General features: G+C 46.7%; 1 protein-coding gene across 2 annotated transcripts; it reads left to right on the top strand.

Annotated features, from left to right (window-relative positions):
* Positions 1-258: 258 nt before the first annotated feature.
* On the top strand, positions 259-25,672 carry CAPG (capping actin protein, gelsolin like). Of its 2 annotated transcripts, none has more exons than XM_083480716.1 (10): positions 259-550; positions 6,621-6,654; positions 9,105-9,277; positions 9,974-10,128; positions 19,233-19,400; positions 21,616-21,765; positions 22,598-22,690; positions 23,231-23,363; positions 23,672-23,760; positions 25,501-25,672. In XM_083480716.1, exons 2-10 carry the CDS (start codon positions 6,632-6,634, stop codon positions 25,564-25,566), a joined length of 1,050 nt encoding a protein of 349 aa, XP_083336842.1. In that variant the 5' UTR covers positions 259-550; positions 6,621-6,631; the 3' UTR covers positions 25,567-25,672. The 2 variants fall into 2 exon arrangements, with proteins under 2 accessions (XP_083336842.1, XP_083336841.1); XM_083480715.1 differs by having other exon boundaries at positions 273-729.
* The last annotated feature ends 147 nt before the right edge of the window (positions 25,673-25,819 follow it).

The following is a 25,819-nucleotide window of genomic DNA, read 5'->3' on the forward strand; positions in this document are numbered from 1 at the left end:
GGTAAAAATGAATAGGACATTGTGGGGAGCAGGTTTCTGCTGGGGGGGGGACACAGAACCTCAGATTATTGAGTACTTTCACTTTTTTCAATAATATTTTCGATAAAATATTCCCCCTCTTGGCTATGTCCACGGGCTCTCTGTAAATATTTTCATGTTATCTACGGTGGGGCTCGGCTCGGAATATAGGTGTGCCAAAAACCAACAACCCTGGAATGTGATGACGCTTAAAGAGGAGACCTGAAACGCGAGCCGATTGGGTTTCCGCTCTTGGCTTTGCGAGGGAGAAGTGTCTCATTTCCAGGCATAAAAATTGCAGGATGTTTGTAACTGTTCCACTTTGGTGGCCTGCATAAAGAGGCGAGCCCCAGTCTCTGCCCGAGCAAACAACAAGGCTTTGCGTCTGGACATCGTTCGAGGCGACCTTGACCACTGTCCGTGGCTGCCCTATGGCAAAGTGATGCTGGCAGGGTCAAAGGGCATCAGCAAAGCAAGCGAAGCCCGAGGACGCAGGACAGGAAGAGCAGAATGATGGCAGATCAGAAGTGAAGTGAGTCACTCATCTCCTCGACCGCATTTTTTTCCCCTTTCCCCTGCAGCCACGAAAGAAGTGAGGCAATGAAAAGCTTCAATAGGCAGGAAAGTCCCCGCCCAGGAAATCTAACATTACATCCCCTCTTCTGAAAAGTTTTGCTTTAGCAGAGGCTGCCGGGGAGTGGACCCGTCTTGGTGAGTGGATGCAAACCTCGTCTCCTGTGCCGTGCAGATGTTTAAAACTTAAGCTAGGGCTGGAAGGCTGCTTGTGCCGGGGTGGCTGTGGAAAAGATTAGGCTTGCAGGCAAAGATATTTGCAAACAGCCTGGCTGAATTTGCACAAGCAGTTTCTGGCCGCTTTGTTTTGTCTCTCAACACCTTGCACATCCCTCCGCAAGAATCCTGGGAACAGTTGCTTGTCAAGCATTCTTGGAATTGTACCTCTGGGGGGAGTAAACTACAGTTCCCAGGATTCATTGCAGGGGGTGCACTTTAAATGTTTGGTGTGTCCAACGCCTCCCTCCTTCAGCAAATCTCCAGTCAATATTCTGAGGGGAAAGGGGTGTGTGTGTGTCTAGGGTGGAGCAAATGAATTCACAAGCCACCCTGCAACTCCTTCCAGTTGTAGTCAATCATTCCTCCCTCCTTTAAGCTTTCTAAAAAAGAGTAGCTAATGGGACCATCACAAAAAAGGGGGCTGACTATCATTTCTCTGCCCCTGGTAATTCAAGTACTAGCATAACCTCCATCTGTATTTCCATTTTTGTGGCTGGCTGATTCATCACAGCTTCCCCGTTTTCAGAAAAGATCGAAACAAGTGGGGACCTGCAACAATTTGCAGTATATCCCCAGTTCCAAGCAGTAGCTTGGAACAAAAGGAGCCTCTTAGCCCATTGCAGATGGGATCAAGTGGGACCAGTTTTGCCTTTCCCGGCTGCATTAAAAGGATCAGGTAGGAGATGAAGAGAAAGAGTTTTGCCCTAATGTGCCAGCCTCCAGAGACCCTTCCCCTATTAGGTGTGAAGAGGGTCTTTGCCTGAATACAATGCGCAGAGCATGAGATCTGCCCCTGATCTAGGCGTCTGTTCCAGCTGAGAGCTTTCTTGCTTTAAAATAAGTAAGTAAGTAAGTAAGTAAGTAAGTAAGTAAGTAAGTAAGTAAGTAAATGGGGAAGTTAGCCTCAACTGGCCCAACTGCCCTTCCCCATTGCAACAGATTGGCATTCCACACACACACACACACACACACAGCCATCAGAAGCTATCAATGTGGCAATGGGTGGCATGTGACTCAAGCATACTTTTCCGAGCTTAAAGCGCATTAGGAAACCCAAGGCTGGCTGCTTGAGTCATTTCCATGCCCCTGGGACATGATCAGCCACAGCTGGCTGCTAACTTTGCAAATAAATTGCTTCAGCAGGCTGAAAGGCAGTACTTAAACAAGGACTTAGGAAGATGAGCCCTGCTGAATTAGATCAAGGTCTTTTTGGCCCAGCGTCTTGCCTCCCACAGCAACCAGTCAAATGCTTCAAGGAAATTCTAAGGGTAGCATGAAGATCATCCCCCGCAATGGAGTGCAAAAATGCTCCCCTTGACGTTGACATTTAGCCATTGTAGCCAGTGATCACAAACAAACCTGGCCACTGTCATCCACCTCCAGGCTAGACTACTGCAGTGCACCCTATGTGGGGCTGCCCCTTAGGTTGACCCAGAAGCTGCACCTCGTGCAAAATTGCGTGTTCTGACTGCTCATTGGGGCAGAATATTGCAGCACTGCTGAAAGCACGCTGGCGGCCAATTTCTTGCTGGGCTAAGTTCAAGGTGGTAACGCTGGTACCCAAAGCCTTATACAGCTCAGAAGCAGGATTCCTAAAATGCCATCCCCTGCATAGGCGCCGACTCCATGGGGCTTGAGGGGGCCCGAGCCCCCTCAAAAATTCGTTTGGGGGGGCTCAGCCCCCCCAATAATCTCGGGCGGCGGTGGGCGCGTCCGCGGCTTTTATAGGGCGCCCGGCGGGCACCAGCTCAATAACAGGCACCGGTGCGGCGGGGGGCGCCGTGCCGGGGGAGGGGGGCGGCCGGCCTGTCTCCTTGGCAACCCCATTGAGCAGCGCCGGCTCCCCGGGAGGGCCATCCCCCCGCGCCGCCGATCGCCAACACCGCCGACGCTGTGGCTGCCGGAGCCCGAGCCTGAGCCCGAGCCCTACCCGAAGCCCGAGCCTGAGCCTGAGCCCGAGCCCGTCAGTCAGTCAGTCAGGAAGGAAGGAAGGAAGGAAGGAGAAATGGGGAGGGAGACGAGGGAGGAAAATTGCGCGCAGGGTGAAGAAAGGAGAAGGGCGAACGAGACGAGCTTCCAACCCAAAAAAGGGCTGGAAGACTGGGAGGATGAAGGATCGGGAAAGAAAGCGACGCCTTCCCCGCCCGCGACGTCGCCCGCTTGTCATTGGCAGCGCAGCGGGCGCCCAGAGGGGCTGGGCACCGGCGCAGGGCCACTCCACAGCCGCGGAGGACAGCTGCGCAGCTAGTAAGGTGCGCCGCGTAGAGCGTGGCCCTTGTGTGGCCCGGTGGCCAGGCAAGCTCGGGCGGGGACCCCCATGCGAATCTAAGACGGGAGAAGAGGGCAGAGCAAAGGGGGTCCCTTCCCCAACCTCCGGCTCTGAGACTTCCCTGCGCCCCAGAAAAGCGAAAGGATTTTCTCTTCTTTTTTTTTATAAATATTTTATTAAGTTTTCAAATACAAAGTTAGAAACATACACTGAAGAAAAAAGTAAAAGAACAAGAAAAAGAAAAAAAGAAAAAGAAGAAAAGAAAATCAACCATTCAACACATTTTTTATATAACTAACTGGACTTCCTCACATCTCCCTTACCCTACATTCTTTATAATAAAGATATCAGCAAATTATTACCTTGTTTCGTACCTTATTTTGTACTTTTCAAATACTATACCTCTAAATTTAACATAGTTTTCATCAGTTACTTATATCTTAAATTAAACATAGTATTACCTTAGATTTTGACCTTTTCTTACTTAAAATATAATTTCCTGTTTCCCAAATCTAATTGCTGAAGCTATAGTTTCCGAATCGTGTAAATTTTTAACATTCATACAACTTATATTGTTTTTGTAAATAGTCCTTAAATTTTTTCCAGTCCTCTTCCGTTGTTTCTTCTCCCAAATCTCGGATTCTGCCCGTCATTTCAGCAAGTTCCATGTAGTCCATCAATTGCATCTGCCACTCTTCCAGTGTGGGAAGATCTTGTGTCTTCCAATGTTTTGCGATGAGTATTCTTGCTGCTGTAGTTGCATACATAAAGAAAGTTCTATCCTTCTTTAACACTTTCTGGCCAACAATGCCCAAGAGGAAGGCCTCTGGTTTCTTGGGAAAGGTATACTTAAATACCTTTTTTAACTCATTATAGATCATTTCCCAGAAGGCCTTCACTTTTGGACAAGTCCACCAGAGGTGAAAGAATGTCCCTCCTTACATTTCCAACATTTATTATCAGACAGGTGATATATTTTTGCAAGCTTGACTGGGGTCATGTACCACCTATAAATCATTTTCATAATATTTTCCTTCAAGGCATTACATGCCGTGAATTTCATTCCGGTGGTCCATAACCTTTCCCAGTCCTCAAACATGATGTTATACCCAATATCCTGAGCCCATTTTATCATGGCTGATTTGACTGTCTCATCCTGAGTGATTTTCTCTTCAACCTGCCCTCCATCCTCTTGCAGAAAACTCTTTTCCTGCCCTGCCCGTATCTCGTTTTTGCTTTTTAATTCCACACACGCACCCTTCGGACTTCGTGGCAATCGGGCGCGCGGGTGCGTTTCCTAAGAGAGTGAGGACCCCCGCCTCCTCCCCACCTGCTCCCTCGCCAGCCAGCCAGCCACGCGCCCTAGCCGGAGAGCCCCGGCCGTCCCCGTCGCACAATCGGCTGGATCTCCCTTCAGCAGGCCGTGCTCACAACTCGGCCCAGGGACCCCCAGCAGCGGATCTCCGGCTCAGCTGAAGAATCCGGCAACAAGCCCCCTCCTCCCCAATCGCTCCGCCGAAATACGCTCCAGAACCCCCCGATAGGCCGCCGGCCGCCAAGTCTAGTGGCGCCCTGAGCGAGGGTCTCTCCCCAACACCGCCACCTCGAACTGCGTTCTCCCGGCTACCCGAGCGAACCAGCGGCAGGACCCCGGTATGGGCCCCCCCAATATTTTTTATAAGTCGGCGCCCCTGATCCCCTGTGTACCCAACTGATCACTGTTCTCTGCAGGAGAGAAGGACACCTCAGATACCATCATATCAGGAAGCCTGTTCTGTATGATATAGTTATGGGACCTTTTAGTGTGGTGAAACCCACCCTTCAAAACTCCCTCTCATTATATCTCAGACAGGGCCATATTTGTCTTTTTGGTGCCTTTTGGACCTACCTTTTCCAACCAGTGAAGATTTATTATCCCAGCTTTTTTCTTCATCGGGCTAGGAACTGTATTTATATATATGTTTTTATTGTGGATGGGGGGGGTTAATTGTTGAATCGCTTTGGGGTGTTTCATGGGAAGCGATTCATGAATGAATGATGAATTACTGTATTTTTCACTCTATAAGACGCACCAGACCACAAGACGCACCTAGTTTTTGGAGGAGGAAAACAAGAAAAAAAATATTCTGAATCTCAGAAGCCAGAACAGCAAGAGAGATCACTGCGCAGTGAAAGCAGCAATCCCTCTTGCTGTTCTGGCTTCTGGGATAGCTGCGCAGCCTGCATTCGCTCCATAAGACGCACACACATTTCCCCTTACTTTTTAGGAGGGAAAAAGTGAGTCTTCTAGAGCAAAAAAATACGGTAATTAATTGAAGTAAACCAATACTCCGGGAAGTTGTCTAATCCCCATCTGAAAGCCCTCTGAGCCAGTGGCCCTCGCTACTCTCCGTAAATTTATTTGCCAGCAATGTCTCTATATCAGTAGCCAAGTATTCCATGCTGCACAGAATATTTTACATAACAGAGGAAGGAAGGAAGATCAAGAAAGAGACTCGACCAAGGTTGGGGAACCTGGGATGTTCCAGTTGTATCATCAGCATCAAACGGGATTTCTTACCAGGTCTTCACTAATAGGTCCCAATTACAATAATATAAAGCTACAATATTGTAACAAACAGAAATTATATATATATATATATATATATATCAGTTAGGGATGTGGGTGGCGCTGTGGTTTAAACCACAGAGCCCTAGGGCTTGCCGATCAGAAGGTCAGCAATTCAAATCCCCGCGACGGGGTGAGCTCCCGTTGCTCGGTCCCTGCTCCTGCCAACCTAGCAGTACGAAAGCATGTCAAAGTGCAAGTAGATAAATAGGTACCGCTCCAGCAGGAAGGTAAACAACATTTCTGTGCACTGCTCTGGTTCGCCAGAAGCGTCTTAGTCATGCTGGCCACATGACCTGGAAGCTGTACGCCGGCTCCCTCGGCCAATAAAACAAGATGAGCGCAGCAACCCCAGAGTCGTCCGAGACTGGACCTAATGGTCAGGGGTCCCTTTACCTTTACCTGTAGTATCGGTTGAAGCAATTTGCAACCAGTTTACACTCACACATATCTATTAGGTGTCAAAGGCCAGTGTGAGAGCTGTATCTCCAGAAATTGACAAAGGCTGTATAGTGAAGGTACCAGACACAACTATGTAGGTAGGGAATTCCACAGCTAAGGGGCTGCCACAAGGAAGGCCCTGTCCCAGGTTGGCCATCCCTGAGCTTTCAAGGGCAAATGAACTATGAGAAGGTACCCCCTGATAATCTTAACATGCAAGAGGGAATGTAGAGAAGGATGTGGGGTCTCCCCCCCCCCCGATATTTGATACACATCTCAAGTGCCCCCAAACACCCAAAGAGACATGTGATCCAAAATCAAAAATTGCTTAACCGCACCACTGATTCAACAGTCAACCTTCACCATTCTCCTTGACAAGCATGCACTTCTCACTGAGCTATGTCCCCTCTGTCTCAATCAGGGTGATAGCAATCTGTGGATAGACTGCTCTGTTCCAAGCGTGATAACCCTGAAATGTTTCTTTCTCTGCAGATCCTGGAACCATGTACACAGCAATCCCCAAAAGGTAATGAACTTTTTTCACTGCCCATCCAACAATATGTTCCAGACAGGCTCCCTGGAACTGTGTTTTATTTAATGTAAAATCGGCTAGTTTAAACGCCGTTTTAAAATAATAATAATATTAAAAAGCTTGTTTACTATGTAGGGCACTCCCAGACTGTTGCTGTTTTCGGGTGGGATGGAATCACGAACTGGGTAAATTTAAGTTGCACATTTATAATTAGTTGGGAGGTCTTGCGCAACAAACCCACTCCTCCGAAATACTGGACTTTTTGCAATAAGGAAAATGATGTGGAAATGCCCTGGAAAGTGTGGAATGTTTGACACAATGTCATCTAACCTCCCTGCAAACAAATCAGAAGAAATACTAATCAAATCTTCCTGCAGACAAATTGGGATGAATGTTCAATAAACAGGTCGTCAGGAAGCGCCCATAGTTTGTTCCTCAGTGGAAGGTTCCCCAGTTTGAGGTTCAGAAGGTAATTGGCTCTACTACCACTGTGCTACCATTTTGCATCTGACTCCAGCTCAACGACCTTGAGATGCTAATTAAACACTTGCGATCTCGATCACACACAGTCTGTAGTCCGCTGGCAGTAGGAGTACAATATGGGCACGTCTTTAAGTTAACATCTTACATTAAAAACCTGACAGTACCAAACTATCAAAGGCTTTTCACCAAAGCCAGACTAAACGTCTTTCCTTCTGCAGTGTTGGATGGCAGGTTGAGAGGAGTTCCCTACCAGGACAGACTTTGCTCGTGTGCTCAAGACATCGATTCCATACAACATATTTTGTTGCACTGTGCAAAATATGAGCAAGCCAGGGCTGAACTGATACTACCCTTGCTGGTACCTTTCCCGGGAAAATCAGAGGCTCACTATGTCAGGTTCCTATTGGAAGACCGGACAAATGCTAGAACATTAGCAGTGGCAAAGTTTTTATCGGTGGTTGCAAGAACCACTGATCCCTATTATTCTGAACAAAATGCTTGTTTAACTTGGAGGTAGGCTGTATGAATTGTGTACTGCTTTGTAACGATTTGTTGGGTCTCTGGACCATAATAAAGATTGCTGTTGTTGTTGTTGTAATTAAGCAAACAACAAAGTAGATCCCAACATGCATCGTGTAAACAGTCTGGTTTCCCTCTTTCCTCCCTCATCCTCTCTCCTCACCTGGATTCACCTTGTATCTCAAGGGCAGAGAAAAGGTGCTTCTCCAGACCTGTGATTCAGCTACATTAGTAAAGAAAAAGCGTTTTAAATGCTTTGTAACACTGTGACACCTGATGGAGCTGTGGAGTTCTGTCTTTCTCCAACCTGATTTCCCATTAGGAGGTTTTCCTGAAACGTTTTTTGGGTTTTTTTATGTGTCTTGATCCAGCCATGGTTTGACTCCAGCTCTCATCTGGTATCAGAGTTACTTGAACAATGCAGTTGGAGTCCAGAGAGAAAAGAAACTGATGATACTTTATTGGGTAAACAACAAAAAAGCAGTAAATAATATGGGAAGAAATAAACAGAGATTTCTTGTCTTATTTACAGGCCTTGTTCAGAGTAGGGCTAGACATTCCTCAGCACATACTCCCTCAGAACTACACAGACAGAGCACAAATGACCTCAGCAAGGATCATGCCATTCTGACTAGTTGCAAGGCAACATTTCCTCCATCACCCCCTGGTCGGCTGACTGTCAACAGAATTATTTTTTCCCCAATTTTTTTTATTCATTTTATAACACAAATAAACATCACAAACAGAAAAACAAACAATACAAACAAATTCTTGTCTTATCCTTATTTTTTCTAAACATTGTTAGGTGGGCTTCCCCAAGCCCCCACTATGTGATTTTAATTTTATCTCATCTTTAGCAGTTTACATATATCATAATTTCTATCCATTTTTTTATCACGCTTACTTTAACCATAAAAATCTTCACATTTTATCACTTACAAATAATACACTATCTTCTACCTCTAACCCTATAGCCTATATCCACTTCCAACACTATTCTAAGATTTAAATATTAACATTTTTTTCAAATATTCCTTAGATTTCTTTCAATCTTCTTCCACCGTCTCTTCTCTCCAGTCTTGGTGTCTCCCAGTCAGTTCGGCAAGTTCCATATAGTCCATCATCTTCATCTGCCAGACTGTCAACAGAATTAACCCTTAAGTGACAAACTGAATAATCTCTGCTGTTCTACGTCCAACATCATCTGTCCCAGCTATCATGGTCAATGATAAAGAATGATGGGTAGTTGTAGTCCAACAACATCTGGAGGAGCACAGCTTCCCCAAAGCTGATCCATCCCTTTTCATCTATCCTCTTTGAAGTCTCTCTTCCTTTTCGCTTCTCCTTCTCTACTTGCATCTTACTGCCTGTTCCTTTGGTCTCATCCTATCCTGGCCCTTCTGTCTTGCAATCCATTGTTTTCTTCCTTTTTTGCATGGCAGTGGCTCGCCCTTCGATGCTTCGGTAAAGGAGCCAGGCCTCCACATCTGGCGAGTGGAGAAGATGAAGCCTGTGTCTGTACCAGAAGAGATGAAAGGCATCTTCTACTCTGGGGATTCTTACCTGGTTCTTCACAATGGACCTGATGAGCAGTCCAGTGTGCACATCTGGATTGGTAAGCAGCAAGGCTTGGCAGAGATGAGACGAATTATCCATATGCAGAACCCATCTGTGGGCTGATTCAGTAGGAAAGCAGCCTCCATCCGCACTTTCTCTTGAGCCAAATATTAAAACATGAGGAAGTGACACACATCAGGATATGAAAAAAAGTGATCTTATAGGGTTGCCATATTTCAAGATCGTCCAAAAAGTTGCTGAGCTGTTTTTTTTGTTTTGTTTTGTTTTTGGCAACACTAGAGCTTAAGGCACTTTTACATGTGTGACACAGGTTGTACCTATTGGAGTTTAGGGAAATCTCTCTCCCATGTTATTATTATTATTATTATTATTATTATTATTATTATTATTAGGCAGCGTCCAACCAACATGTCCTGTCAGCACAAGGATTTATGCTTGTGTAACAGGACTTTTTCCTCCAACTCCTTCTTAGTTCTCAATGAGCTGTTGCCTCCCCCTTGGGGTTTTTCAAATGCTCCTTGTGAACTTCTGCAGTCCTGAAGGTTTAGCTGAGCATGCTCATGCTACCCTCTTGTTTTCCAGTGGCCCTATTTTGGTCTCATTTCTGTCAGTGCTCAACACCCAAGTTTGCTATTTGAGGGAGTGGTATACACGAGAATTATCCTGGGAATATCCATCAGAAGTGGAGCTGGAACAATTCCTATCAAATAACTGCTCTTTCCCTGTCACCCAGGCCAGAACTCCTCCCGAGATGAGCAGGGAGCCTGTGCTCTGCTCTCCACCAACCTCAACTTCTTCCTGAAAGAAAAACCTATCCAGTACCGGGAGGTGCAGGGCAATGAGTCCGACATTTTCATGGAGTACTTCCCCCACGGCATCAAATACCAGGTAAGGCAGGCCCGACCTAACCAGTTTTTCAGGTTGCTGCTTCGATCACCTGGGAGCACCGTTGCCAATCGTGAGCACAGTCACCTTATGAAAGAAAGCTTAGGCAACAAATCATGTGCTCCTTTGTTCCACATTTATCTGCCCGGGCCAGATAAATATAATAATAATAATAATAATAATAATAATAATAATAATAATAATAATAATAATCTTTATACCCCACCCTTCCCAGTTCAGAAAACCAGGCTCAGGGTGGCTAACAACAAATTTAAAACACTTAATTGATGCAACAAAAAACAGCATAAAATACTGTAAGGTAAAGGTAAAGGGATCCCTGACCATTAGGTCCAGTCGTGACCGACTCTGAGGTTGTGGCGCTCATCTTGCTTTACTGGCCGAGGGAGCCGGCGTACAGCATGACTAAGCCACTTCTGGCGAACCAGAGCAGCACACGGAAACACCGTTTACCTTCCCACCGGAGCGGTACCTTTTTATCTACTTGCACTTTGATGTGCTTTCAGACTGCTAGGTTGGCAGGAGCAGGGACCAAGCAATGGGAGCTCTCCCCATCGCGGGGATTCGAACCACCGACCTTCTGATCGGCAAGTCCTAGGCTCTGTGGTTTAACCCACAGCGCCACCCACGTCCCTATAAAATACAGTATAAAATGTGAATAACAATAAATTCAGAATTCAAAAATCAATTTAGGGGGGAAATCCATCCAATAAACATTAGATGATCACCAGGGCTAGCTATCTAAATTAGTCCTATTTGGGCCAGCAAGGAGACCAGGGGAGAATTAGCTGTGGGATCCCAGAGCGGGTAATCTTCATAAAAAGGGGAGGGGGAGGGAAGGAAGGGCAATAAAAGATCAGACTAAGTTCAGATTGAAAGCCAGGCATATGAGAAGCAGTAATTCAGTCTAACCTACCTCCCAGGGATGTTGTGAGGATGAAATGAAGAGGGTAAGAAACCCACATCTGCCACCTTGACATCTTTGGAGGGCAGGCAGACTATAAAGATGCTCAAGAGAAACAGAAAAGTTTGGGTGTGCGCAGTGCTTTTCTTCCGGGGGGGGGGGAATGTGCCAGTACTGCATAGCCTTGAGTGTCCCTGGGGGGAGCACTGGGTGTGCGAAATCAAAATAAGTAAATAACGAATTTCACAAACACCGCACAAACTCATATGGCAAAGCTTACAATCGCAAACCTTAAAAGCAAGCAGCTTCTTGTGTCTCTACAGCAGCCTTTTGCCACCCTGGCACCATCCAGATGTTTCAGACTACAACTCCCTACACTGGCTGGGGCTGACGGGAGTTGTAGTCCTGTTATGTACTGAGTTGAATAGGATCCAAAAGGCAGCAGTCTGATTGGTCCTAGAACAATGCAGCAGTATGATTGGTCCGCAGGAGCCACCCAATCCAGCTCCAGGTAGAAGTGAATCCGCAACCTGGTTGGCCTACAGGAGAATCCCAGAATTAGCCAATCACGTGCGGCCCATTGTGTAAATAATGTATATTAAGCAGATATTTTGGGGGAACATTCATTCCTCACTACTATGAGCTGAATAAAGAGCATGAAATCCACACTCGACTCAGAGCATATTTCAAGTCCAAACACCTGGTGGGGTCCAAGAGGGCAAAGGCTGCTCTCGAGCAATGTTTCCCAACCTTGGGTCTTCAGCTGTTTTTCAGACTACAATTCCCATCGTCCCTGACTACCGGTCTTGCTAGCTAGGGATGATGGGAGTTGTAGTCCAAAAACAGCTGAAGACCCAGCATTGGGAAATGCTTCTCTAGAAGAAATGACAAACAACCAATGCATTTTGACCAGGAACTGGTCTTCTTCTGTGGTCTTGTAATATCACAAAAACCATTGACTTTATCACAAAAACCATTGATTTTATGTCAAAAGTCAATAACATTTTAAAGATGTTTAAGTATAAGGAGGAAAGATTGGAGACATAATAGATTGAATTTAATAATTAGAAATGAGATTTGAAAGAGGGTAAGGATTTGCTGTATCTGATTGGGTAAAGAGGAACACAAAAAAGGGAGGTGTGAGGAAGTCAAGAAAGGAAGCTAATTAAATATGATTTTAAAAGTTGGAGTTTTTATGTTTTGTATTTTGTTGGGTGGAATCTTATTTTTTTGTATTCTATTGTTCTGATTTGTCTTATATGTATCTTTGATTATGTTTCGTTTCTTTTCACTTTTGTGGTAGTTATGTGTGTTTTCTTTTAAAACTTAATAAATATATTTTAAAAAAATGTAATATCACAAAAACCACAACGTACAAAACTATGGAAAGCAGTACCCTTATTCTAGCCAAATCTGCCAAATTCAGGGCAGATGGAATAGTGTAACAGCAGTGCCACCTGTAAACGACTCAGAAATTGCCTCTTTAAAAAGGCTAGAATGTGCCATTAGATTAAAGGGAGATGGGAAAGGTTTATCTCAATATTTTATTCTGTTGCTCTCAAATATTATCTACACATAGTACATTCCTGCACTCTGCTAGGATGGTTAAAAAACAGCTCAAAACTGCAGTAGCTTGCAAAAGCTTAAACCAGCTACTTGGAACTGCTGATGTTAGCTACAGGTCAGAAGGTCGCTTCCTGCCCAGCCAGAAACTGCTGTTAACTGCGGTTAACTGAAAAAACCACTAGCAAGATGTTTCCTGTTTTGCTTCTGCTCTTAGCTGTTAACTGAAAAACCACTAGCAACCACTAGCAAGAAGTTTCCTGTTTTACTTCTGCTTAGTAATGCAAGAAGAAAACCACTAGCAAGATGTTTCCTGCTTTACTTCTGCTTTTAAGTAATGCAAGATAGGAAGAGATACGAAGGAAATGCTTAACTAGCAAAAGAAGACACGTGTACAAGGAGGTGGGAGGGAGTGCTGGCTTAGCAGAAAGACAGGAATGATTTAGCAAGCAATATTTGCTAGTCGATTGGGGAAGTCCGGCGGGTATAAGAAAGTCTGTTGAAGTGACTTGCTTTACAGCCAGAATATTTTTAGGAACTATCCAGTTGGCTGTCTCTGAGTACAGACCGTGACTCTGTGCTCAGATCTCAATAAACTCTTTTTCTCCAAAGAAGATTTTGCTTTCCTGGTACTTTTGTTCCCTCCGGGGTCCAAAGGGATGGCGTGGCTAATGGATCCCTAGGTAAATAAGGCTTCATCTCTCTGGGGGCTCGTCCGGGATCAGCCCCCTTCCCAAATACGGACCGGAGGGCCAGGCTCAACCAAGGTGAACAGCTCCAATCGGCGTTCGCATTTCCGGTGCACACCCTGCCAGTTTGTAGGGGGAGATTGCCACACCGTCCTGGAGCAGAGACATCTGGTTGAGGGAGAATAAGAAGACAGAACGGCGCCGAGGGGACAGGTCCGCAGCGGAGAAGGTAAGCCCGAGGGAAAGGGCTAGGGGCCCGAGGGAAAGGGCTAGGGGCCCGAGGGAAAGGGCCAGAGGTCTGATCAGCCTCACCTGGTAGTTGGCAGTAGGGTGCCCGGCAGTAAGAATGCCACCAGGAAAGGAATTGGTAAAGGTTTGGGAAAGGGAATGGGGCAGAGGGAATTGAGTGTTTTGTTGGCATGTTGTGTGTCAGATACTCCAGTGGATGAATTGTTGAATGAGGGCCAAGGCTTAGTGTCACCTTGGCCGAGCGATTGTAGGATTGTGCATTTTCTGACAATATGTAGCATGTGGAGTGTGAGAGAATTTTGAAAACCCAGTTAGGAGCGGTAGTATCTGAAAAAATAGGGTCTGGAGCAAACCAATGTATTCCTCTGGAATGCTTTTTAAATAACTGGAAAACAGCCACGAAGAGTGATGATTTGGGGATTCAAATTGAAAAACAGAGACTCAAAACTTTATGTGAGGTGGACTTGCCAACCCAGGGAACTGTGTGGCTTTGATTTGCAATTAATCAACCCCCTGTGGCAAATCAACCCCCTGTGGCAAAATATATTAAATGTCCACCCAGACCAGATCCCCTATATCTCTACATGGAAGACCAATGTAAAAAAAAAGAATCTACCATGGCTAAAGTCTTGCTGTGACAGCAACACACAGAACAGGATTTGTACAGTGAAGCCTCTGGTGTTAAAAGACCCAGAAGATGAGGAGGGGGAGTGATTAAGCCACCACCTTACACTCCAACAACAGCCCCTCCAACCCCCCCCCAGGCCAAAATCAAGAAGCACAGGGAGGTGCTGGTGTAGGGGGAGGAGGACCTGCGAAGGAAGATAGTGAGACGGAAGAAGAGGAAGATGAGGAAGATAACGAAGAGTTTAGGAAAACACTAGATGATATGAATCAAGGAAAGAAAATGTGGACAGAAAGACAGAAAAAGAGACTAAAAGGAGTTTGTAAAGCCATTTGAGGAAAAAGTTGGATGTAAGCCCCTTGTTAGTTGAGACAGCAGAATACTGCACCCCTGAAAAGAGGAAGAGATGGCAACGTAAGTGGGGACAGGCGGCGAAGAGAGTTATGTCTCACAGACAGTATGAGAAAACCAGGAAGGATCAGGCAGCTGGAGAAATGCCCCTTCAGAGGGTTTTATGATCCACCAGCCCCTGTCCCAGCTGGACAAGCGGAGGCATGGTCCAGCATATACCCTTTTCAAGTGCAGATGTTTGTAATTGAAGAAATCAGAACCCCTCTTTTGAGGAGAATCCAGCAAAGATTGTAAAATTGTTTGAAGGGATTTTTTTAAAAACCTATAATCCCACTTATGATGATGAACAATATCCCCTGGACTCACTACTAACTACAGAAGCATTACTTGGCCCCTGCATGAGTCAACTAGGGGAATAGAGAAGGATCCTTTTATATGGGGCAGGGAACAGCAGCAGGCTTTTCAGGATCTCAAAGTGACATTACAACAAGCCCCAGTGCTTGGCATCCAAACCCCGAGAAGCTTTTTACCCTGTTCACAGATGAAGACCAGGGGGGTAGCCAAGGGAGTCTCATGCCAGAAACTGGAAAATTGGCAGCAACCTGTCGCATACTTGTCAGAGAAGCTAACCCCAACAGAACAGAGGTTGCCCCCCCCCCGTATGAGAGTGATTGTGGCAGTGGCCACCCTACTCAAAAAGGCAGATAAATTCACGTTTGGACAGGACACCAGCTGTGTAACTCCAAGAGGAAGTGCCAGATGCTGTTATTACATTCACGCCTGAAGTTTCAGGTTGCCACAGCCCTTAACCTAGCTACCTTATTACAGGTAGGAGAAGGTGAACAAGGGAGCTGCCCACTCAGTCTTACCTGTGCCTGTAACAAAACCCACAAACCAAGTGGTTAATATAATTGGAGCCACAGGTAAATCACAAAAGGCCCCGTTTTTAGGTGGCCAAGTAGTCCAGCACAAAATTTTTGTATATACCAGAGTGTCCCATTCTTTATTGGGCCGAGACTTGTTAACAAAATTGCAAGCCCAGATTTCCTTCCAACCAGTGGGGGAAGTAATGATGACAACTGGACCAGCAGGAGAGTTTTCTTTAGAAGTGCCCCTGAGAGACCATTGATGATGGTAAAAGAAGAGGAGGGAATCCTCCCTGTTAGCCTGCTTCATGATGTTGACCCTGGACTATGGGCGGAAGATAAAAAAACCAATACCCCATCCCACGACAGGCAGCTGAAAGAGTGTGGGTGCATTTGAAGCGATTGCTTCAACATGGAATCTTGAAACAATGCCAATCACAGTGAAACACCCCACTGTTGCCAGTGAAGAAGGAAGATGGTGGGTACTGCATATAGGCCCCAAAGTTCTGGAAAATAGGAAAGGAAGAACAGGACTTTGAAAAACCATTGACCCAAGAAACAGGGTCTAATTGGGTGTTCATGTTGCCCTTGACTTTGCTTAGAGTTTATAGCCTCCCATTGAAACGTATTCACTTGTCACCCTTTTGAAGTGATGTTTGGGAGACCGGTTCCTTATGTGTGCATGCTTTCACCTATCCCTGCTCAAGATGTGGAATTGAACAATTATGTACAGTGTCTCTCTCGAGATTCTCTCTCTCAGCCCAGGCCCGAACTCCTTGCGTGACCAGTTTGAGCCAAGTGACGAGGTGTGGATAAGACTGGTCCCAGGCACCACTGCAACCGTGCTGGAAGGGCCCATCTGCTCTCCACACCCGCAGCTGTGAAGATCGCTGGCACCACCCCTTGGGTCCACCACATTCAAGTGGGGAAAGCTGCTTCAGATTGGACTGTGTCTCAGCATCCTGAAGATCCCCTCCTGTGACGACTGCCTTGCTGATATCACTCCAGAGGCTGATATCTCTACGCACGGTGAAGAATTGGATGGGAGGGGCGCCCACAGGCAGCGCCCCCAACGTAGACATTTGTTCTCCAGCCAGTTTAGAGGCACCACCAGAACTTTTGATATTGGTACCAGAACTCACTCCAGATGATGTGGAACCACGTTACACCCTTGATGAACAGCAGTGGACCAGCCAAGAAGGAACAACGCTCCAGGAAGGACCAGACAGCCGTGTTTTTGTGCCCCAACATCTGGCCAGCACAATTGTAAAGAATTACCACGAGTCCACCCATTTGGGAGGCCCAGCTGCTAAAGCACACCTTGGGAGAATATTCTACCTCAACTAACTGCTGCTATAACTAACTGCTGCTATATCCCAAAATGTGCCCTGTGCGCCAACCAAGAGACTGAGAACTATCACCCTTTGAACTTCTATATGGCAGGCCAACCCCTTTCGTCCGAGGCATCCCCGCCAGTTTGGGGCAGATGGGAGATCACATCACCCAAGAACAAGTGCAATCCCTGTGTTTGTTGTGTGTGTTTGCTTCCTTTCCAGGTATTCCCTCGAGCGTACACCTGCAGTCCCGCGGCAGTCTCGCTGAGCCGGTTCACCAGTTCCTCTGAGTGACAGTGTCTGGCGACCCCCTCATCCCCAACTGCAGTGAAAGTAGTCGAGGTGATCCCCTGGGTACATCACACGCATCTGAAGAAGGGTGTCTGGACTTGCAAGAGAAATCCTGCTGACCCTCTGAAGTTGATCAACACCTTGTGTCTGACGCTACCAGGAGAAAAAGCGTTAGGCCACGGGCAACGCGATCCTGCGACTAATCATCACAAGGACAGTTACAAAGACTTTCTCTTTTCTCTCTTATTTTCTTTATTGACTTGCTCTATGTCTTATTGCCCTGACCCTACCGAACCATACCGCCCTTATTGGCCTGCTGACCTCTGCTACGACTGGTTCGTCTTGCCGGTGGTAAGAGATGGCGTGCTCCTTGGCTATTGGAAACTGGGGTTTGATGAGATTACCGTATTGAGACACCCCACTACCCCGTTGTGGCTCCTCTCCCACACCACTGACCAGCACGCGTGGACAGTGCTCTTACGGGAAGCTGCAGAGACAATCGAAATCTATCTAGTTCTGTACCGCTCTTGCTGTTGTGGGAGGGTAGTCAACTGTTATCCGGAAGGTAGAGCACTGTACCAACCTCATTTGATAGAACAGGTCCTACTCTTAACCCAGGTCATAGATGGGACAGAACCTATCTTAATGCAAGTATTGCAGGGGTGGGAGCCTTAGCCAGGTGTGCATTGAAATTACTAAACAAGTGCCAGTAAGAATTGCCACCCCAGGATTTCAGCTTCCATATGCTCTGGTCACTGGGGAGGCAGCACGAGAGTTCAATCCACCCAACAGGGTTAATAGAAAAATTGACCCACATAGTGGGAGCATCAGCTCACCGGTGGGCTCTCATCCTTGAGGCTCAACAGGTAGTCGGGCACAAATATCAGTGGGCTCTTCAACAATGAGCACACCCCCTGAATATTGGTGGGAGGAACCATGGAGATATTGGGTTTGGTGGGTAGGAGTGATATGTACCGCTCTTGTCATATGGATGCTCTCGTATTTCTGTTGGCATGAACGGTATCGTATTTGTGGGAAGAATAGGCCCAATAATGCTTCTATTGCTTTTCTGCTTCTGTATACCCTGCTCAATGCAATGCCTGCAACATATGATGGGAAAGATGATGTCTCGCATGATGGGACCTCGCGTGATTGCTGTAATGAGAGAATATAGACCCCTACCCCAGAACGAATCTAAGTAATAGATTGTTCAAAAGAAGAGGACGGAGTAAAGGGAGATGGGAAAGGTTTATCTCAATATTTTATTCTGTTGCTCTCAAATATTATCTACACATAGTACATTCCTGCACTCTGCTAGGATGGTTAAAAAACAGCTCAAAACTGCAGTAGCTTGCAAAAGCTTAAACCAGCTACTTGGAACTGCTGATGTTAGCTACAGGTCAGAAGGTCGCTTCCTGCCCAGCCAGAAACTGCTGTTAACTGCGGTTAACTGAAAAAACCACTAGCAAGATGTTTCCTGTTTTGCTTCTGCTCTTAGCTGTTAACTGAAAAACCACTAGCAACCACTAGCAAGAAGTTTCCTGTTTTACTTCTGCTTAGTAATGCAAGAAGAAAACCACTAGCAAGATGTTTCCTGCTTTACTTCTGCTTTTAAGTAATGCAAGATAGGAAGAGATACGAAGGAAATGCTTAACTAGCAAAAGAAGACACGTGTACAAGGAGGTGGGAGGGAGTGCTGGCTTAGCAGAAAGACAGGAATGATTTAGCAAGCAATATTTGCTAGTCGATTGGGGAAGTCCGGCGGGTATAAGAAAGTCTGTTGAAGTGACTTGCTTTACAGCCAGAATATTTTTAGGAACTATCCAGTTGGCTGTCTCTGAGTACAGACCGTGACTCTGTGCTCAGATCTCAATAAACTCTTTTTCTCCAAAGAAGATTTTGCTTTCCTGGTACTTTTGTTCCCTCCGGGGTCCAAAGGGATGGCGTGGCTAATGGATCCCTAGGTAAATAAGGCTTCAAGATAATTTGGAATTTAAAAGATATAAAATAGCGTGGTGTAGTGGTTAGAGTGTTGGACCTTGTAGACCAGGGTTTGGATCCCTGCTTGCTCCCTGGGTGACCTCAGGCCAGTCACTGCCTCTTGCGATAAACAAGTAAACAGCTTATCTCAAGGAACTTATCCCCTTCACCACCCCAAACTCCAGCATCCTCCTGCTTCCTTGTAGACCTCAAACCTCTTTTGTCTGTGCTTCACAGGAAGGGGGTGTGGAATCTGCCTTTAACAGAACCCAGGCCAGCCAGCAACCCAGTCCTATTCGCAAACTCTACCAGGTGAAGGGGAAAAAGAACATCCGGGCCACTGAAAAAGAACTGAGCTGGGCTAGTTTTAACACCGGCGACTGCTTCATCCTGGATCTAGGAGAGGTGAGCCTGAAAAGAGGAGGGGGGGGGAGCCTCTCTCGACCTGTGTCTCCTATTTATAATTGCTGTGTTGTTTTTAATGTGTGGTTTTGGTGGGGGGGGGGGTTGCATACAGTGGTACCTCGGGTTAATTCGTTCCGGAAGTCGTTCTTAACCTAAAGGGTTCTTAACCCGCAACACGCATTCCCTACATAGGCCTCCCATGGCCCTGGAAGCAGATTACGTTCGTATCCTGGAGCAAAGTTTGCAACCCTGAGCACCGACTATGAATTGATTTTAGAATGAGTTGATTTTAGAATGCATTTCAATTAATTGATTGTGATTTTATGTAGATTGTGTTACTTTTATTGTTGTTAGCCACTCTGAGCCCGGCTTCGGCTGGGGAGGGTGGGATATAAATATTAATTATTATTATTATTATTATTATTATTATTATTATTATTATTATTATTACTTGCCCAGTTCATAATCGAAGCGTTCGTAAGTAGGACACTTCATAACCCGAGGTACCACTGTATTTTAATTATAAACGTTTATGTTTTAACATTTTTATGGGGTGTGAGTGTGTGGGTGGGTGTTAAATACGGTTGCTTATCTTTTAATGTTTGCTCCATTTGTTTTTCGCACACAAACCACTATTTTGGCATTTCAGTGGCAAATAAATTAAATAATGTTAAGAGCATAAGAGGAGGCTGCTGGATCAGGCCAAGCGCCCATCTAGTCCAGAATCCTGTTCTCACAACCAGATGCCCCTGGCAAACCCACAAGGTGGACCGGAGTGCAAGAACAATCTCTCCTGCTGCAGTTTCCAGCAACTGGTTTTCAGAAAGTAATAGTAATAGTGTCACTGTATTCTGCTCTGGTCAGACCTCACCTGGAGTACTGTGTCCAGTTCTGGGCACCACAATTCAAGAAGGACACTGACAAACTGGAACGTGTCCAGAGGAGGGCAACCAATATGGTCAAAGGCCTGGAAACGATGCCTTATGAGGAACGGCTAAGGGAGCTGGGCATGTTTAGCCTGGAGAAGAGGAGGTTAAGGGGTGATATGATAGCCATGTTCAAATATATAAAAGGATGTCACATAGAGGAGGGAGAAAGGTTGTTTTCTGCTGCTCCAGAGAAGCGGACACGGAGCAATGGATCCAAACTACAAGAAAGAAGATTCCACCTAAACATTAGGAAGAACTTCCTGACAGTAAGAGCTGTTCGACAGTGGAATTTGCTGCCAAGGAATGTGGTGGAGTCTCCTCCTTTGGAGGTCTTGAAGCAGAGGCTTGACAACCATATGTCAGGAGTGCTCTGATGGTGTTTCCTGCTTGGCAGGGGGTTGGACTCGATGGCCCTTGTGGTCTCTTCCAACTCTATGCTTCTATGATTCTATGAAACACTATTGCCTCCATCATGGACAATGTTGATGGTGCTGTAGGGAAGAGAGGGGGAACATACAAGTTTGGAATATGGGCTAGCATGTTCTGCTAATGCCCTGTGAATAGGGATGGAAGGAGGCAGCTCTTTGCACCCCAGTTCTGTGTTCATCAATGTCAGCCCTCTTTCCACTGCAATTCAGCCTCCCCTAAGACCTACATAGTTTGTCTAGCTATTTGCTATACAGTGGTACCTCGGGTTACAGACGCTTCAGGTTACAGACTCCGCTAACCCAGAAATAGTACCTCGGGTTAAGAACTTTGCTTCAGGATGAGAACATTAATCGCACGGTGGCGGTAGGAAGCCCCATTAGCTAAAGTGGCACCTCAGGTTAAGAACAGTTTCAGGTTAAGAACGGACCTCAAACTTAACCCGAGGTATCACTGTATCTGAAACTGATGCAATTAATTGCATAATCAATTTGAGTAGAAGGGAAGCATCAAAGACGATGCAGAAAACAATGTATTTATTTATGTTTACAAACTAAGAAAAGAATAGCATATGCTCCTACTCACTTGGGTCATTTTCATTACTGACCCCTGACAAAAATGAGAATTGCAGCAAGTCTCGCTCCTGTTTCCATTTCCAACAGAATTCTCAAACATCCCTAGTTGGGAGAGTGCACAACTACGTACACTGGGCGGAAATAAATGTGCTCCTTTGTGTAGGATCACAGTGGGTGTTCTGGATGTGGGGTGGATGGGGGAAGCGCATGGATGAGCTGCATGGGGCAAGGTGTTCTGGCCGCACATGGATTGAGAAGGTTTCTCCTCTTGGCCTCTCCTTTCAGAACATCTTCACTTGGTGTGGCAGCAAATCCAACATCCTAGAGCGCAACAAAGCCCGGGATTTAGCAACGGCAATTCGGGATAGCGAGAGGAAGGGGAAAGCCAAAGTGGAGATAATTGCAGATGGCGAAGAGCCGGCTGAGATGATAGCGGTAAGTTCCTTGCAAGAGAGGCAAACGTTTTGGGGAAGCTGTGGGTTGGTGTCTAGGAAGCAGATGGGCATTGACTAAGTTCTTGGCATCAAGCTGGAGCTGGGACCTGTTTTGGTTTGGTGGGACATAAAAGCCCCTGCCAGAGGAGGGTCTGAGATATGAGTCGTGTTTTGGCTTCTTAATTTCATACTGAAAGGATCAAGGAAGTGGTCTCCCAATAGGGCGCACCAAACAGGTATTGAGGTACCCTAAGAGTCTATTGAACACCTCATTACTGCAACATCTGGCAATGACTTTCATGTGTGGACATAGGAGATAAGAAGCTGCTTTGTCTGTCCACCCAGCTCAATATTGTCTACTTTGGCTGGTAGCATCTTTCCAACATCTGAAGCAGAGCAGGGCCTTTCTTATTATCTGCTATTTCATGGGTGGGGAGCTGGTGGCCCTCCAGATATGTTTGGTTTACAACTCTCATCACTCCTCCTCATTGGCAATGCTTTGTTGGGGCTGATGGGAGTTAGATCCTTTACAAACAACAACACTAGAGATGCACTGGATTAGACCCAAACCTTCTGTGTGCAAACAATGTTCTCCCCAACTTTAGGAAGCTGCCTTATACTAGATCAGCCCATTGGTCCGTCTAGTTTAGTACTGTCTCCAGGATCCCACCAATCCTTCTCTCCTGCTAGGGATTGAACAGAAGACCACCTCTCTGCCACTGCGACTCATCCTTTTGTAATTGTCAAGCAAAGCACAGAGGTGGGGTTCTGAGCCCAGAAATGAAACGTCTGGAAGCTGGGTATCAGCATTACCTGCCGCTGTCTTTTTCTAGGTCCTGGGTCCTAAACCAGCTCTGAAAGAGGGCAGTCCAGAGGAAGATGTAATGGCTGATCGGAAAAATGCAATTGCCGCTGTGCTTTATAAGGTAACAACCTGTTAGGCAGCTGTCAGCAGCTCCTGGCTAGTAGCCCAGGAAAGTATAAAGACAAGAGAAAGTTTCTTACTGTCCTTTTTTATTTCAAACTTTACAGAGAGAGGCTATAGAACCCAGTCTCTTGGATAATGGCGTTGTCCCAAGTGAATCTCTACCTTCCCGTCTCTCCCACTTCCTCATTCGTCATTCTCATCATCTCCTCTATGTGTGCTGCTATGTGCCTTCTGTCTTTGAGCTCTTTGCTCTCCTACTTTTAAGGCTCACTGGGTTCTGGGAGACGGAGGGTCTGGAATGCTTTCTAATGACGACGTGTCAGTCCACTGGTGCTCTGGCTATCCCATTACTTCCCAGCTGCCATTTTGTATCTAGCTCCACCACCATTCCAGCTGCCATTGGGCACTTGGCTCTGTTTGGTGGGTCCTAGGGTTCCAGTAATAAACCAAGTAGGTCCAACCATCTCGAAGTCTTGCCGCACATGGATGGTCTCATGTCAACGAAGGCACTTCCTCTTCTTTTCTTCTCATCTCCCAGGTATCGGACATGACGGGGAAAATGAGCCTGACTAAGGTCTCGGAGTCCAGTCCATTCCATCAGGACCAGCTCATCACAGATGATTGTTTCATCCTGGACAACGGGCTATGTGGGAAAATCTACGTTTGGAAAGGTGAGACACGCAACGCACTGCTATGAGAACAGCCTCAACACTTGGTGTTGGGACTCTGTGAGTCGGAAAGGGGTCTCCTAACAATTCTCAACACCTTTAACAAACCACAGTTCCTAGAAGTCTTTGGAGGAAGCCATGATGGTTTAATGACAGATGGTTCAGATTTAGGAGGAGGTTTTCTTTCTTCCTAAGAATATTAGTCCCCCCCATCCTTCCCAGTAAACACCAGCTCTTCTCTGCTTGCTCAGCTTTAGACATGCTCTCTCTCAGCTCTTCTGACCTGTCCTTTTCCATCTTTCCTCGAACAGGCCTCCGAGCAAATGAGCAAGAACAACAGGCAGCCCTGAAGGTAGCTGAGGACTTCATCACTCAGATGAAGTATCCCCTGAACACACAGGTAAGCAAGCAGAGGCTGGGCAGCCTTAGCAGAGTTTCCAGAAGGCTCTACTAAATGAAGGAAATATCCCCAAACTTAGGCAATGATTGGCAATTTCATTGCCATTTACTCTGATTCCAGTGCACTCCCACCACGGGTATTTGAGGCCATGCACACATGACGTTAGTCACAACCCACATCTATCCTGTAGTTTATTGAGGAATGCTGCTGCTGGATGCATTTAGCCTCAAACCTCCTTCTATCTGATTTGAAAACGAAAGCCGTCGTTAAGCTTGAGGTGTGCACATTTGAGACAGCTTTTGCACATGTGCAGGCCACATCTTTGTGAATAGGAGCTGCGGGGGTGTGTGTGTTGCAGATGTGGGGAAACAAAACATGCAATGTGCTTCAGGTGAAGACCCCCCTTCCCCCCCTCTGGTGTGCACAGCAGTGTGCAAATACAACCTGAAATGCAGTGGGGGTAAAATAAATTAGCTGCACTTCAAGCCCTTAGGTTGACCAAATGAGACCTGGGAATGTTTCATTGTGCTTGATCATTGGTGAAGCTGTTAAAAACTTAAGAGCAGCCCTGATGGAACAGACCAAATGCCCATCTAGCAAGGGAGCCTGGTTCGCACAGTGCCCAGCCACGGGGGCATAGCTAGCTGCTCTGGCAGCTGGAGTGGCGGGGGGCGAGCTGCCCATGGAGGCATCGTGGCCCCCAGTGATCTGCCCAGGCCCCACACTGCCGTTTCCAGCAGCGCAGGGCTCTGAGCCACCGTGTAACTCCCAGGAGAGAGGCGTGGCTCAGGCGCGCTGCAGGCCAGGCCCCGCGGTAAGTGCCACCGCCCATGGTATGCCATTTTGTCACACACACCCTCAAGGATGACACCCGGGTTGGACTGCAGCGCCCACACCCACCTGAGGCTGAGCAAAATCATCTGTAATGTAGAGAGAATGGGTATAGTAAGAGTTTTTTTCTCATAATATTAGAGGCTACAGAAGAGCCATTGTGGGAAATATAAATAGTGGCAAGATGCCACAAGTTGGCACTGCTTAGAGCCTTGCAGCTGTCCACTGCAAGAAGGTAAGACTGCCAGGGCCAGAGGAGGGAGCCCAGCAAAGGGCAACTTGCCCTGGCCCCCTCAAACCTAGAACCAGCTTGGCCCATTTCTTTGGCATTGCCGGGGAAAAGAGGGAAGGGTTGGAATAAAGCTAATGCTTGTGTGCCATTAAAGGTAAAGGGACCCCTGACCATTAGGTCCAGTCATGACTGACTCTGGGGTTGCGGCGCTCATCTCGCTTTATTGCCCGAGGGAGCCGGCATACAGCTTCCGGGTCATGTGGCCAGCATGGCTTCCGCTTCTGGCGTACCAGAGCAGCGCACGGAAATGCCGTTTACCTTTCTGCTGGAGCGGTACCTATTTATCTACTTGCACTTTGACATGCTTTCGAACTGCTAGGTTGGCAGGAGCAGGGACCGAGCAACACGAGCTCACCCTGTCGTGGGGATTCAAACCGCCTACCTTCTGATTGGCAAGTCCTAGGCTCTGTGGTTTAACCCACAGCGCCACCCGTGTCCCTATGTGTACCATTACACCAGGGCTGTCAAACTTGGTCCCCTCCAGATGTTTCGAACTCCAGCTCCCATCAGCCCCAGCCAGTATGGCCAGTGCTCAGGGATGAAGGAGTGGGAGACCCATAATAGATGGGTGACTGCCATGGGTGTCCTTTTCTCATGCACCTTTATCTTGTTTCCAGGTGGAAATCTTGCCCCAAGGCCGTGAAAGCCCTCTCTTCAAACAATTTTTCGTAAACTGGAAGTGAAACCGAGTCGACATCGTGAGCTGGAAATATTTGGTGCATGTGCCTTTCATATCCTGTTATCGACCATTATGCCTTATTAAAACGGAGCCACTGTGGCCTAACCTTCTTCTTTGGGCTGAAGTTATGTTTTAGCTCGTTCACAGCATTCCAGGCACAGAAAAGGGGGAGCGGCTGTTGCTCGGTGGCCGGACACACGCTCTGCATGCAGAACATCTCATGTTCAGTGCCTGGCATCTCTTCTGAAGGAGAAGTG

This window comes from Podarcis liolepis (assembly GCF_965112155.1).
Source record: "Podarcis liolepis genome assembly, chromosome: 16".
In the NCBI taxonomy this organism is placed as follows: Eukaryota; Metazoa; Chordata; class Lepidosauria; order Squamata; family Lacertidae; genus Podarcis; species Podarcis liolepis.